Raw genomic sequence first — 16,237 nt, forward strand, 5'->3', positions numbered from 1 at the left:
GATGACAGGTGGAAATGAGGACTATTGGGGTGGGAGGAGGGGGAGACCGAGCAGTGTCGCCGACACTATGCCACCCACCATGCTGCCTTCTGCAACTCTTCACTGTCCCACCTCTGGCTTGGCCCCGTTTGTCCATCCTCCCTTCCTTTTAGCCATTTTTTTTTTTTAACATCTTTTTTGGAGTATAACTGCTTTACAATGGTGTGTTAGTTTCTGCTTTATAACAAAGTGAATCAGCTATACGTATACTTATATCCCCATATCTCCTCCCTCTTGCGTCTCCCTCTCACCCTCCCTATCCCACCCCTCTAGGTGGTCACAAAGCACCAAGCTGATCTCCGTGGGTTTTTAGCCATTTTTACCAAAGAACTTGGCTGAAGATTGGAGAATAGAGCATGAAGCATCATAAGAGTTATTTTGTTTCTTTGTCTTCTTAACCCTTCCCAAAGTTACATTCCATATAACACAACCCCTTAGGTTTTAAAACATTCTGCATGTGTCTTTTAAATCTGTGCCACATGCAGTGGTTAAGAATCCGCCTGCCAATGCAGGGGACACGGGTTCGATCCCTGGTCCGGGAAGATCCCACATGCCATGGAGCGACTAAGCCTGTGTGCCACAACTACTGAGCCTGCACTCTAGAGCCCGCGAGCCACAACTACTGAGCCCGTGTGCCACAACTACTGAAGCCCGCGTGCCTAGAGCCAGTGCTCTGCAACAAGAGAAGCCACCACAATGAGAAGCCTGTGCACCGCAAGGAAGAGTAGCCCCCGCTAGCCACAACTAGAGAAAAGCCCGCGCACAGCAACAAAGACCCAACGCAGCAAAAATAAATAAATAAATAAATAAAGCTGTGCCACACATTTGGGGGAAGAAATGGAATCACTTCCTGCATCCAAAGCATCTCAGTTGCCTGCAGTTAAAATGGATTTCCAGGCTCTCAAGCTAGCAGAATAAGAGAATCTGACAACCCTGGGAGTGTCACCACAAAATGTGTTTGTTTAGAATCTCAGGGCTCTTGAGGTTGATAGTGGCTGTGGCAGACTGACTCCCGCTGATAAAAACATAATGGTTATATCCAAGGAGTGCCAGGCTGGGTTGATGGAAATCAAAATCTCATTAAAGCCAACCTCTGTCGGGGTTTCCTCTAGATGTTCAAGGGGCCTGGGGCGGGGGGTGCAGATCCCCTAGCACAGCCGGTATCCATGGGCATTGTTCTTGAAATTTCTATGCTTTCTGACTCCTGCACTGATTTTTTTTCCTTCTGCCTCTCTTCAGAATCAAAAATTAATTTGTGGTCTTGCAGCATTTCATCTTCCGTAGCCTCTCATTGCATCTTCTGGGGAATGTGTCAGCTCTGGAGCCTTTGTCTGCAAATGTTGCTCCCTGATCCTGATTTCATTTCAAACACGCAGAGCAACTGGACCAATGTCCAGAATTACCTGAGCGTTCACCTGCTCCCACCTATGCATTTCAGGCTCTGGGCCTGTCTCTGATGTTACCTCTAAGATACGCGGGACTGAAATGCTTCACTTAACTTCTGTTTATGAAGAGGTTTATAGCTAAAATTAATAAAGTAACTTGGCTTTGTGGTCAAGGCTTGTGTTATGCAGCTCTCCTCTGTCCTGTTGACTAGATCTCCTCCAGCATCTTGATGGAGGCAGTTGATTGACGGGGTGGGGCAGGTGGGCATCTGGTTTCCTGAGTCTAGATGTGCGCCTCTGATTTTACGTGGAGAGGCAGGCAGGGCTGCTCCAGAGATGGCTGGGCTGCTTGGGAATCTGGGCTTGAGGGGGGTTCTGGAACCTTAAAGTGGTCTAGAGGCAGAGTAGTCTGCTGCCTGTGCTTCTGGGTAGTTCCTCAATTGCACCCTTGATGCGGGGAACTTGCTTCAAAGTCAGGGCAGACACCTGTGACCAGACCAGCACGTTCTAGTGCGAGGTCAGAGCTGAGTACCAACGAATGGTGGGTGCAGGGCACGTTGGGAGAGAACATTGGGGTCGGAGCTGCTGGAGCGAGGATGGCAGAGCCTCAGGGAATAGCCAGATGATGCCCATGCCCTTGGACATAAATCAGGGCCAGAGATCAAAACAAGTGTAACTGAAGAGAGGAGAACCGGAGCGGAATTTAATATGTGCTTCTTCACTTGCCCTTCCAATGACTTTTTCATTCTCTTTTAAGATTTGTGGGGATTGTCAGTTAATAAGCCAGTTGCATTGGTTCCTCCTATTTTGGGGTTTGGCCAACAGGGTCAAATCGGTGACACTATTATTATAGGTACTCTTCTTGGCTTTTCTGGCCCGTTGCCGTCTTCCTTCTGCTCTGCTTCACTTTTTTCCAGAAACAGCTTCAGATTCTCAACCTTCATCTCTTTTCCCCACTCAGAGATTCTCTTTGCTTTGCTCTGTCTCTTATACCTTCTTTCTCAATACCTGCTGCTTCTGGTGAAAATGAGTCCCACATAAGTCACCTTCCCTTATTTTGTGATTAAAAGCCAAGATAGAAATGTGACAGTTCCTTCAGTAAACAGCATATGGAGAAAATGGACAAGCTAGCATTGCAGACTATTTCAGATGGTAGTTTTTTTTTACAACTGTATAAACAGATTTTTTGAGTGGCAGCTCCTCCGTAAAGAAAGCAGTTAGATCCTAACATTCCAGCTTTTCATCATAAATATGCCTTATGTTTTTCCCACGTTTGTCAATGTCAGTCTTATTCCATTTGGGAAAACCCCTCTCAGGTTGACTGAAGCTGGGAGGCGTGAATTCACTGTGTTACAGGAAGAGGCAGGGGACCTTCCAGGGACCTTCACCTGTCACTGGCCTCTGAGCAGAGGTGTCACAGCCCTGGCACGGGCACTGCAGCTCCCAGCACTCAAGCAGGGTGTAAACCGAGGCTAAGGACAGAGGAAGACAGTTCCACGGTCAAACCTTAAAGCCCACAGTTAAATCTTCTGTAGCTTTCTTTCTGCTTCTGGTTGGTTCAAGGAACCAGAAACCCTTTTTTTCCTTCTTCCTGGCATTCTTCTGTCTACTTAGGCATGTTGTGTGAGGAGATGCAGGCGTGTGTCAAAGCCTGGTTTAAGGACTGGGTTTGCCATTTGGTGGACATCTGATCCTTTGTCTTCCTCCTCTCTTCTGTTGGATCATCTTTGATGGTCTCCTGCTCACAAAGGTTAAGGTGGACCAGAAAGTGGAAGGTAATTAACATGCAGTTACCTGATTGACACCAGTCAGCAGCCACATGGTAATATTTGATCCCAGTCTTCTTTGCATTTGTACTTGCTGGTGTGTTTGTGATCTTCTGAGTCACTTTCTATAAGTGAGGCATATTTTCTCATCTGTCAAACACATCAACAGTAACACACACCATTAGCCTTTGTGCCACTAAGAAAAAGCTGCCAATTAAACTATGACACGCCATTGAGTGTAAGATGAGCTCCAACTTCAGAGTCGTCAAAATGTGAAAATTGCTGTGTCTTCCAATTAATGAAATATGGTTTAGACTTGCATTTTGTTTTATGACACAATCTTGAGACTCTATCTTTCAAAAGAATAACGCAGTCCGTTTATTTTTTCCCTTACACTGGTGGTTGTTTTTCTGTTGGTCTCTGTTACACTTTTTTTTTTTTTTTAAATAAATTTATTTATTTATTTGTGGCTGCGTTGGGTCTTTCTCTACCTGCGGTGAATGGGGGCTACTCTTCATTGCGGTACGTGCACTTATCATTGTGGTGGCTTCTCTTGTTGTGGAGCCCGGGCTCTAGGTGTGCAGGCTTCAGCAGTTGTGGCTCGCGGGCTTAGTTGCTCTGCGGCATGTGGGATCTTCCCGGGCCAGGGCTCGAACACGTGTCCCCTGCATTGGCAGGCAGATTCTTAACCACTGCGCCACCAGGGAAGTCCCTCTGTTATGCTTCTTGTTTTCATGTTTCTATGCTGCTTTTCTTGTTTCCTCTTATTTTGCTACACAGATTGTATTCCCTTTTCTTTAGTGTTTTGGGAAAAAATATGTACATAAATTCTAGTAGTAGTTACAATGCATTGTTCATAAGCATTCTTTAACTTGTGTTTTTCTAATCATCAAAATCAAGAATGACACTGTGTCTTCACTCTTTCCTTTAGTGCTGAAGACTTAGAATACTTTAACTTCTTTGTTTCTCAGATAGACTTCCCAATTTTTGGTAATATAATATGGGGGCTATTGTTATTAGTATTTAAATATTAATTGAATACTTAATAATGCGTGATAATGATTAAATCTCTTTAAAAGAATTTTAACTTCATAGTTGTGTAATCATGTTTATAAAAAGTATTTAGGGGCTTCCCTGGTGGCACAGTGGTTGAGAGTCCGCCTGCCAATGCAGGGGACACGGGTTCGTGCCCCGGTCCGGGAAGATCCCACATGCCACGGAGTGGCTGGGCCTGTGAGCCATGGCCGCTGGGCCTGCGTGTCCAGAGCCTGTGCTCTGCAACGGGAGAGGCCACAACAGTGAGAGGCCCGTGTACCGCAAAACAAACAAACAAACAAACAAAAAGAAGTATTTAAATTCAGTTCTAGGACTGGGACAGGATGAAATGAAGTGAGGCACCCACCGTGAGCACACATTTAAGGGTGCCAAAGTAATTAAGGTAAATGCTATTTTAATGCAATATCTTTAAACCAAAATTATTGCAAAAAATCCAGGATGAACAAAATATCAAAACCTTAAATAAAAACAGGATTAGATAGTGTGAGGCAGGTGAGACTGAGTCCTTTAAGACAATTTTTGTTTTGGCATTAATTTTGATTTAAAAAATATTGCGTGAACATGTCATTTATCTTGACTACTGAGTGGTTTGGCGCCTCTTTAAATCTTACCCCTGGGCAAGTGTCTTTTTACTTCCCCTGAGTCCCAGCCTTGCTCAGCTCTATGTTCAACTGGGTTCATTGCTCACTGCCAGTCCTTTTATACAGCTTCTCCAGTCTTGAGTTCTTAATTCTGCTTCTTTTCTTCATGTATTGGGATATGTCCTCAAGTCGTTTTTTTCTGCCAGAAGGTAGAATATTTTCTGAGTCTCTGCAGCGCTGCTCAGAAGGCATACAGTGCAGAGTTTAAGAGTCTGGGCTCTGGAGCCAGGTGGCCTGGGTTTTCATCTCCCTTGTACCCTGACACTTACCAGCTCTTGTGCCTTTTTGTTTCTTTACCTGTCAAGTGGACATAACAATAGGACCTACCCATGGGTCGTCATTAGGATTAGATGAGTTCACGCACGTAAATTTTATATGGTAGTCCTTGGCACCTAGCAAGAGCTCAATAAATGCTGACTCTTTTTGGCAGAGGAAAGATAATTTGTCTGAAGATAAGCATTATCCCCCCAGCCCGCACCCACCTTCAAATCTGTAGACTTTTATTTGCATTATTCTCTTCATCTACTCACCTTCTGGTGTTTAGTGTTGCAGCAAAATCCAAGACTAGCTTGATTTCTTTTTTCCTTTAGGGCAGGTCAAACTTTTCTGCCTAAATGCTTGGAAAATTTTTTCTCATGTTTTTTGTTTAATTAAAAAATGTTGCCAAACTTCATGAGCCAGGCAGTCATTATACTACTCTAGTTTTGTATGTGTTTGAAATTTCAGTGAGAAAAAGCCTAAGAAAATATCGCCAAGCTGTGTCTAGATGTGAGTCTTTTCCCATTGGTTTTGCTGGACTGAGGTGGGCTGTTTTCAGCAGAACCCAAAGCCCTCTCTTCCGCTCGGGCTGTGTTTCTTTACTTCTGTCACTGTTTATTGTTTCTGTCCCACTGATCTGATCTCTTTACTTTAGGGTCTCTGTTGTGTATCTTCTGTCTTATGTTCTGTCTCATTGCTGGGCTTGTGCCCTTTGCAGCTGCTCACTGGTAGAACTTCATCTTCTTGACACACTACTTACTCGACTTTCTACATTGTAGATTCTACTTTTTCCTCGTTTCGGTATTAACCTTAATTCTGCTAATGTTGACTTTGTTTCCTTATAATAATTCCTTTCTGCCTCTATCTCCTTCTTCACCTCAGTCTGTTTTCTTCTTCTGGCTCTCTGTTCTTGTTTCATAGCGGCTACTTTATTTTGTATTGTTGCAAGGATACACCTCTCCTGATGTTTTCTCTGACACCTTATGTTAGAAATTTCAGAGATATATTGTTCCTATGAGTATCCTTCTGAGGATACTGTTTCTTTTCCCAAGCACTATAGGGTCCTTTTTTTTTTTTTTTTAACTAGTGAAAACTTTTACATTTAAAATTAGCCAGCTGGACTCAGTTTAGATGATCCCAGTTTTGTTGGCAACATCCAAAGCATCATAGTCAGGAGCCAGTCGAACATATGCCTTCTTCTCTCCATGAGGCCTGATGAGGGTGTTCACCTTAGCCACGTCAGTGTCATAGAGCTTCTTCACAGCCTATCTAATCTGGCGCTTGTTGGCCTTGGCATCCACAGTGAACACCAGTGTGTTGTTGTCTTCTGTTTTCTTCGTGGCTGACTTGGTGGTGAGGGGGAACTTGATGATGGCATAGTGGTCAAGCTTGCGTCTCCTAGGGGTGCCCTTCCTGGGATATTTGGGCTGCCTCCGGAGCTGTAGTGTTTTGGGCCGTTGGAAGGTGGGCGACATCCGGATCTTCTTTTTTTGTGTGACCGTGGACACCTTTCAGCACTGCTTTCTTGGCCTTCAAAGCCTTTGCTTTGGCTTCGGCTTTGGGAGGGGCAGGGGCTGAGAGAAGGAAAGAAAATGAGGGTGTGGGCGTGCTCACTACTGGTCTTGAGGCTGGAAGTGATTGATTTATACACTCGTTTTCATTCACTCTATATTAGAATTTTCCTCCTTTATCCTCACATGAGGCAGCTCTATCCAGACACCCAAACCAGTGGCTGGTGGTTAGAGCCGCTGGACTGGTCTGAGGCGGTCTTCTCTCCTGTCCTCCCTCACTGGTTCTTTGATGCTCTGACTCCACAGAATGTACAGAAAACTGCATTAACCAGCATGCATTGCTACCCCCACCCTTCCTGTCCTGGTCTTTGTCTCAGGATGCTGTGTATCACAAGCAGGCCAGACTCTACTTCCTGCCCTGTTGTCTGTCTCCTGGTTATCATCTCTGAATGATGGTGGTGTGGAGGGGAGGGAGGGACAGAGTTAAGGTATGGGAGTAATGGACGGAACATTGTCCCGATTGCCTAGGAGAGCAGATTTCATTTTTTCCCTTAGTGCTTTTTTAAGTTTTCCTAATTATTCTAGAGGACATTTACTACTTGCATAATAAAATAAAATGAAGAGAAAGTAGTACCCCTGTGTTTATGAGACAGCTGCCCAGTATTTAAGATATGAATCCAACTTCAGGTCTCTGAGGAGGAGTTGGTCAACAGGACAGGTAAGAAGTATCTTTCCACCTTTCTTAGGGAAGATTCTGGGTCTTGGAACCCTGGGTTGGTTTTCTTAGTCCAACCCCATCCACCTTATTATTTATGGGGATTCTTCATAAGCCTGTCCTTAGCTCATCCTTCAGCCTTTGATTTTAGTGTTGTGAGTTTCTAACTTTTTAAAAATGACATCAAGGACTGATATATGGATGCCTTTTTGCCATTAAAAAAAAAAGTTGTGGTAAAAATACAAATTAAAAAAATTTGGATTGGTTCAAGATGGTGGAGTAGAAGGATGTGCTCTCACTCCCTCTTGCGAGAACACTGGAATCACAACTAACTGCTGAACAATCATCGACAGGAAGACACTGGAACTCACTAAAAAAGATACCCCACATCCAAAGACAAAGGAGAAGCCACAAAGAGACGGTAGGAGGGGCGCAATCACAATAAAATCAAATCCCATAACTGCTGGGTGGGTGACTCACAAACTGGAGAACACTTATACCACAGAAGTCCACCCACTGGATAGAAGGTTCTGAGCCCCATGTCAGGCTTCTGAACCAGGGGGTCTGGCAATGAGAAGAGGAATTCCCAGAGAATCAGACTTTGAAGGCTAGCAGGATTTGATTGCAGAACTTCGACAGGACTTGGGGAAACAGAGACTCCACTCTTGGAGGGCACACACAAAGTAGTGTATGTATCAGGACCCAGGGGAAGGAGCAGTAACCCCATAGAGATTGAACCAGGCCTACCGGTTAGTGTTGGAGGGTCTCCTGCAGAGGCGGGGGGGTGACTCTGTCTCACCATCAAGACAAGGACACTGGCAGCAGAAGTTCTGGGAAGTACTCCTTGGCGAGAGCCCTCCCAGAGTCCACCATTAGCCCCACCAAAGAGCCCAGGTAGGCTCCAGTGTTGGGTCACCTCAGGCCAAACAACCAACAGGGAGGGGACCCACCCTACCCATCATCAGACAAGAGGATTAAAGTTTTACTGAGCTCTGCCCACCAGAGCAACAGCCAACTCTACCCACCACCAGTCCCTCCCATCAGGAAACTGGCACAAGCCTCTTAGATAGCCTCATCCACCAGAGGGCAGACAGCAGAAGCAAGAAGAACTACAATCCTGTAGCCTGTGATACAAAAACGACATTCACAGAAAGATAGACAAGATGAAAAGGCAGAGGGCTATGTACCAGATGAAGGAACAAGATAAAACCCCAGAAAAATAACTAAATGAAGTGGAGATAGGCAACCTTCCAGAAAAAGAATTCAGAGTAATGATAGTGAAGATGATCCAGGACCTCGGAAAAAGAATGGAGGCAAAGATCGAGAAGATGCAAGAAATGTTTAACAAAGGTCTAGAAGAATTAAAGAACAAACAAACAGAGATGAACAATACAATAACTGAAATGAAACTACACTAGAAGGAATCAATAGCAGAATAACTGAGACAGAAGAACGGATAAGTGACCTGGAAGACAGAATGGTGGAATTCACTGCCACGGAACAGAATAAAGAAAAAAGAATGAAAAGAAATGAAGACAGCCTAAGAGACATCTGCGACAACATTAAACACAACAACATTCGCATTATAGGGGTCCCAGAAGGAGAAGAGAGAGAGAAAGGACCCGAGAAAATATTTGAAGAGATTATAGTCAAAAACTTCTCTAACATGGGAAAGGAAATAGCCACCAAAGTACAGGAAGTACAGAGAGTCCCATACAGGATAAACCCAAGGAGAAACATGCCAACACACATAGTAATCAAATTGGCAAAAATTAAAGACAAAGAAAAATTATTGAAAGCAGCAAGAGAAAATACTTAAAGTGCTGAAAGGGAAGAAGCTACAACCAAGATTACTCTACCCAGCAAGGATCTCATTCAGATTCGATGGAGAAATCAAAAGCTTTACAGGACAAGCAAAAGCTAAGAGAATCCAGCACCACCAAACCAGCTCTACAAGAAATGCTAAAGGAACTTCTCTAAGTGGGAAACACAAGAGAAGAAAAGGACTTACAAAAACAAACACAAAACAATTAAGAAAATGGTTATAGGAACATACATATCGATAATTACCTTAAACGTGAATGGGTTAAATGCTCCAACCAAAAGACACAGGCTTGCTGAGTGGATACAAAAACAAGACCCATATATGTGCCGTCTACAAGAGACCCACTTCAGACCTAGGGACACGTGCAGACTGAAAGTGGGGGGATGGAAAAAGGTATTCCATGCAAATGGAAATCAAAAGAAAGCTGGAGTAGCAATACTCATATCAGATAAAATAGACTTTAAAATAAATAATGTTACAAGAGACAAGGAAGGACACTGCATAATGATCAAGGGATCAATCCAAGAAGAAGATATAACAATTATAAATATATATGCACCCAACATAGGAGCACTTCAATACATAAGGCAACTGCTAACAGCTGTAAAAGAGGAAATCGACAGTAACACAATAATAGTGGGGGACTTTAACACCTCACTTACACCAATGGACAGATCATCCAAACAGAAAATTAATAAGGAAACAGAAGCTTTAAATGACACAATAGACCAGATAGATTTAATTGATATTTATAGGACATTCCATCCAAAAACAGCAGATTACACTTTCTTCTTAAGTGCGCACAGAATATTCTCCAGGATAGCTCATATCTTGGGTCACAAATCAAGCCTCAGTAAATTTAAGAAAATTGAAATCATATCAAGCATGTTTTCTGAAAACAGTGCTATGAGATTAGAAATCAATTACAAGGAAAAAAATGTAAAAAACACAAACACATGGAGACTAAACAATACGTTATTAAATAACCAAGAGATCACTGAGGAAATCAAAGAGGAAATCAAAAAATACCTAAAGACAAATGACAATGAAAACACAATGTTCCAAAACCTATGGGATGCAGCAAAAGCATTTCTAAGAGGGAAGTTTATAGCTATAAAAGCCTACCTCAAAAACAAGAAAAATCTCAAATAAACAATCTAATCTTACACCTAAAGGAGTTAGAGAAAGAAGAACAAACAAAACCCAAAGTTAGCAGAAGGAAAGAAATCAGGACTATCAGAGCAGAAATAAATGAAATAGAAACAATACAACAATAGCAACGATCAATAAAACTGGTTCTTTGAGGAGGTAAACAAAGCTGGTCCTTTGAGGAGGTAAACAAAATTGATAAATCATTAGCCAGACTCATCAAGAAAAAGAGGGAGAGGACTCAAATCAATAAAATTAGAAATGAAAAAGGAGAAGTTACAGTGGACACCTCAGAAATACAAAGCATCATAAGGGACTACTACAAGCAACTATATGCCAATAAAATGGACAACCTGGAAGAAATGGACAAATTCTTAGAAAGGTGTAACTTTCCAAGACTGAACCAGGAAGAAATAGAAAAAACGAACAGACCAGTCACAAGTAATGAAATTGAAACTGTGATTAAACATCTTCCAACAAACAAAAGTCCAGGACCAGATGGCTTCACAGGTGAATTCTATCAAACATTTAGAGAAGAGCTAACACCCATCCTTCTCAAACTCTTCCAAAAAGTTGCAGAGAAAGGAACACTCCCAAACTCATTCTGTGAGGCCACCATCACTCTGATACCAAAACCAGACAAAGATACTACAAAAAAAGAATATTACAGACCAATATCACTCATGAATATAGATGCAGAAATCCTCAACAAAATACTAGCAAACAGAATTGAACAACACATTAAAAGGATCATACACCATGATCAAGTGGGATTTATCCCAGGGATGCAAGGATTCTTCAATATACGCAAATAAATCAATGTGATACACCATATTAACAACTTGAAGAAGAAAAACCATATGATCATCTCAATAGATGCAGAAAAAGCTATTGACAAAATTCAACACCCGTTTATGATAAAGACTCTCCAGAAAGTGGGCATAGAGGGAACCTACCTCAGCATAATAAAGGCCATATACAATAAACCCACAGCAAACATCATTCTCAATGGTGAAAAACTGAAAGCATTTCCTCTAAGATCAGGAACAAGTCAAGGATGTCCACTCTCACTACTGTTATTCAACATAGTTTTGGAAGTCCCAGCCACGGCAATCAGAGAAGAAAAAGAAATAAAAGGAATACAAACTGGAAAAGAAGAAGTAAAACTGTCACTGTTTGCAGATGACATTGATACAGGTGACATCTGATAGGCAGATGACATAGAGAATCCTAAAGATGCCACCAGAAAACTACTAGAGCTAATCAATTAATTTGGTAAAGTTACAGGATACAAGATAAATGCACAGAAATCTCTTGCATTCCTATACACTAGTGATGAAAAATCTGAAAGAGAAATTAAGGAAACACTCCCATTTACCATTGCAACAAAAAGAATAAAATACCTAGGAATAAACCTACCTAGGGAAACAAAAAACCTGTATGCAGAAAACTATAAGACACTGATGAAAGAAATTAAAGATGATACCAACAGATGGAGAGATATACCATGTTCTTGGATTAGAAGAATCAATATTGTGAAAATGACTATACTACCCAAAGCAATCTACAGATTCAATGCAATCCCTATCAAATTACCATTGGCCTTTTTTACAGAACTAGAATAAAAAATCTTAAAATTTGTATGGAGACACAAAACACCCCGAATAGCCAAAGAAGTCTTGAGGGAAAGAAACGGAGCTGGAGGAATCAGACTCCCTGACTTCATACTATACTACGGTAATCAAGACCATATGGTACTGGCACAAAAACAGAAACATAGATTGGTGGAACAAGGTAGAAAGCCCAGAGATAAACCCACACACCTATGGTCAACTAATCTATGACAAAGGAGGCAAGGGTATACAATGGAGAAAAGACAGTCTCTTCAATAAGTGGTGCTGGGAAAACTGAACAGCTACATGTAAAAGAATGAAATTAGAACACTCCCTAACACCATACACAAAAATGAACGCAAAATGGATTCGAGACCTACACGTAAGACCGGACACTATAAAACTCTTAGAGGAAAACATAGGCAGAACACTCTTTGACATAAATCACAGCAAGATCTTTTTTGATCCACCTCCTAGAGTAATGGAAATAAAAACAAAAATAAACAAATGGGACCTAATGAAACTTAAAAGCTTTTGCACAGCAAAGGAAACCATAAACAGGACGAAAAGACAGCCCTCACAATGGGAGAAAATATTTGCAAATGAATTAGCAGACAAAGGATTAATCTCCAAAATATGTAAACAGCTCATGCAGCTCAATATTAAAAATACAAACAACCCAATCCAAAAATGGGCAGAAGACCTAAATAGACATTTGTCCAAAGAAGATATACAGATGGCCAAGAAGCACATGAAAAGCTGCTCAACATCACTAATTATTAGAGAAATGCAAATCAAAACTACAATGAGGTATCACCTCACTCCAGTTAGAATGGGCATCATCAGAAAATCTATAAACAACAAATGCTGGAGAGGGTGTGGAGAAAAGGGAACCCTATTGCCCTGTTGGTGGGAATGTAAATTGATACAGCCACTATGGAGAACAGTATGGAGGTTCCTTAGGAAACTAAAAATAGATTTACCATATGACCCAGCACTCCCACTACTGGGCATATACCCAGAGAAAACCATAAATCAGAAGGATACATGCACCCCAATGTTCATTGCAGCACTGTTTACAATAGCCAGGTCATGGAAGCAGCCTAAATGCCCATCGACAGATGAATGGATAAACAAGATGTGGTACATATATACAATGGAATATTACTCAGCCATAAAAAGGAATGAAATTGGGTCATTTGTAGAGACATGGATGGATCTAGAGACTGTCATACAGAGTGAAGTAAGTCAGAAGGAGAAAAACAAATATCGTATATTAACGCATGTATGTGTAACCTAGAAAAATTGTACAGATGAATCGGTTTGCAGGGCAGAAATTGAGACACGGTTGTAGAAAACAAACGTATGGACACCAATGGGGGAAAGCAGTGGGGCGTGGAGGTGGTGGTGTGATGAACTGGGAGATTGGGATTGACATTTATACACTGATGTGTATAAAATGGATGATTAGTAAGAACCTGCTGTATAAAAAAACAAAATTCAAAAAAAAATTGGGGGTCCTAACCATTTTTAAGTATACAACTCAGTAGTGTTAAATACATTCATATTATTGTACAATCTCCAGAACCCTTTTCATCTTGCAGAACCCTTTTCATCTTGCAAAACTGAACCTCTATACCCAGTAAATAACTCTTCCCCCAACCCCCTTTTCCCCACTTTGTCCCCTGCCCTTCTCCACCATGGACATACAGGCTTTTTGAAACATACACTCTTCTTGAAATTGACCATCTCTGAAAGTCTTAATGGTCATCCATTCATTCAGCACAGATTTAAGGAGCTCACACTCCTTGCCAGACCCTGTTCTAGGTTCTGGGGATACAGCAGTGAGCAAGGGCAGTGTTGTCCCTGTTTTTAAGGAGCTAATGTTCTAGGGAGAAGAGGAAGGCAGACAATAAACGAATGAACAGGGTGAGTTCAGAGAGTGCTAAGAGCCGTAAGACAGTAAACCAACAGCTGGGACAGGGGGTGCCTCTGGGGTGCTGCTTTGGCCAGCGAAGTCCCCCGGGGCCTTTCTGAGCGCGTGATCGTTGAGCAGACCCCTGGATTTACTCAGGAGATCTCCTCCCCCAGGTAGAGGAACTAGAGGCTGGCAGTCTGAGCAGGGAAACAGCACACACAAAGGCTCTCGTCCCTTTGAAGAATGGGAAGAAAAAAAAAAAACAGCCTCACTTGAGCGTTGTGAGCAGTGGGAGAGAATGAGGAGATGCTAGGCAGCATCTGAGGTGCTGAAGGGCGGCTGAGTTCTAGTTCACGTGAGGTTGTCTGCACTTGAGCCCACCTTTCCTTCATCACTCACTCCTGTGCTCAGGCTGAGAACAGAAGCTCCAGATTCAGCTGAGTTTGAAGCCTATTTTTTTTCTAATGGCAGAATTGCTACAGGGTAAAGAAATCTACCTCTGATCATTCCTGTCCCCCTTAGCAAGCATATATACAACTATTCTGTAATAACCCATTACTCTTGGAAAGATCAGTATTAGAAAGTTTTTTTTGCTGTTCCCAAGGGTTGAGGGAAAATCTTTAAAATGCTTTATAAGGAATCCCTGGTGGTCCAGTGATTAGGACTATGCATGTTCACTGGTAAGGGCCCGGGTTTGATCCCTGGTTGGGAAACAGATCCCAAAAGCCATGTGGCGTGGCCAAATTAAAAAAAAAAAGAAAAAAGCTTTATTAACAGCAATATGGTAGCTAGAATGGCATGACCGCATCCATCCTCCATACCCATGTCTGTCCATGATGTGGCTTCCTGACTTCTGCCACCCGAATGGACTTCGGCCACATCTAATGGCCGATCACACGTGACGTGATCACACCGCAGGCGTCTTTTCTCAGCTGTGGTCATCATGTCAATGGGCATTCAGACTGCATTTCGAGCAGCCCATACCCGATACAATTTGACTCTTGTTTTTATTGTAAATATTTATAAGTATTTTTGAAAAGTTAAAAAAAATAAGAAAAACACCCTCAAGGAAGTACAGCACATGTGAATTTTGTCCAGGGACAGGGAGAGACACAGCCTATGGTCATTACGCAGAAACTCGTTTATAAATAGGTGACCTGAATCTACACTTAAATCCACTGAATCAGCTTAAATCCTCTATGGTCCACTTAACATTGGACCCACTTCAAGTCGGGTTTCTTCAACAGCATGGTATGGCTATTTCTTGAGCTCTAAATGTTGGATTTGGAAAATACTTGGCATCATTCTAGGTCTTTATTTCAGAAAGCATCCTGGGATGGCACGGGCCTAAGTCACACTCCACAGAGCAGCTGAAAAATGGGACACTGGGCTCTTTGCCATCGGCCAGCGCCAGCATAACCTGGGCCATTTTACCCAACTCCGTGGAGGATGAACAAACCTGCCCGCCAGAGCCAGAGGTAAGCTCGCCAGCCTCTCTTCGCACCTTTCATGGCTTGTGTTAGCGCTTGTTCAGAAGTAGAGTAATTATATTTGTAACTTGCTCACCGCTGGGTTTTAAGAGGAGACAAATTATAAAATGGAAGCATTGCCCAGGGAGACAAAATCAGCTCCGTGCACGCCTGGCGCTCCTGCTCTTGTGCCTGGCAGCTGCCGTGGGCGAACGGTGATCCAACTGATGCGGAATCTCCCATTTTCACTGAAATGGGAGTCGTTTTCACGTCATGTGGGAGAAACTAACACGCCCACTAACGTGATGCCTGTTGACATGATGGGAGTGGTTACAATATATTATGTCGCTCCCCTCAATATTGGCTTCTTCGTGTGATTGTGCTAATAATATGAGCTCCTTTCTCCTATGCTTGATCCCCGCATGCTACACAACCGGGCCAGCCCAGGGGCAGTGGCTGGGACTCTTCTAGGCGTTGCACTAGCCCAGGTCCAGGGAGGAGCAGCCCTGCAGACCTTCGGGGCTAGCCAGGCCCCCACAGGCTCCCTGGACCCAGTCATCTGCCCACGCAATCTCCGTGACTAACTGCGCCTCTAAGTGGCAGCTGGAGGGAAGCCAAATGCAGCCTGCATTTTGTCAATTTCCCCGGGTGTCATAAGTGAATTTCTCTTTCTTGGTTGCACGTGTCCTGTTGACAGGATCTCGTGAAGTGGGCTGGGACCTACTTTAACCATGTGTTAGAGGTGGTTCTTCATTTGAATTGAAATCACTTTAGCCTGAAAATTGTGCAGCAAAATCTATTTTGTAAGGTTGCAAGTCCCAAGGCAGCTTCTTCAGTCAAATGGTCTTGGTTATCCATTGAAATGTTTCTCCAAGCTTCACGTGATTCTATT

The 16,237-nt window shown here is 42.7% G+C and overlaps 1 protein-coding gene and 1 pseudogene across 9 annotated transcripts in view; one reads left to right on the plus strand and one right to left on the minus strand.

Annotated features, from left to right (window-relative positions):
- OSBPL10 (oxysterol binding protein like 10) overlaps positions 1–16,237 on the plus strand; it is a 375,388-nt gene that overhangs the window by 294,393 nt on the left and 64,758 nt on the right. For all 9 annotated transcript variants that reach the window (XM_060307431.1, XM_060307432.1, XM_060307436.1 and 6 more), the window contains one exon: positions 15,200–15,354. In XM_060307431.1, the coding sequence (XP_060163414.1) occupies positions 15,200–15,354 (155 nt within the window). The remainder of the gene's footprint in view (positions 1–15,199; positions 15,355–16,237) is intronic.
- LOC115838850 (large ribosomal subunit protein uL23-like) lies at positions 6,254–6,620 on the minus strand (annotated as a pseudogene).

Source organism: Globicephala melas, chromosome 11 (assembly GCF_963455315.2).
Source record: "Globicephala melas chromosome 11, mGloMel1.2, whole genome shotgun sequence".
Lineage (NCBI taxonomy): Eukaryota > Metazoa > Chordata > Mammalia > Artiodactyla > Delphinidae > Globicephala > Globicephala melas.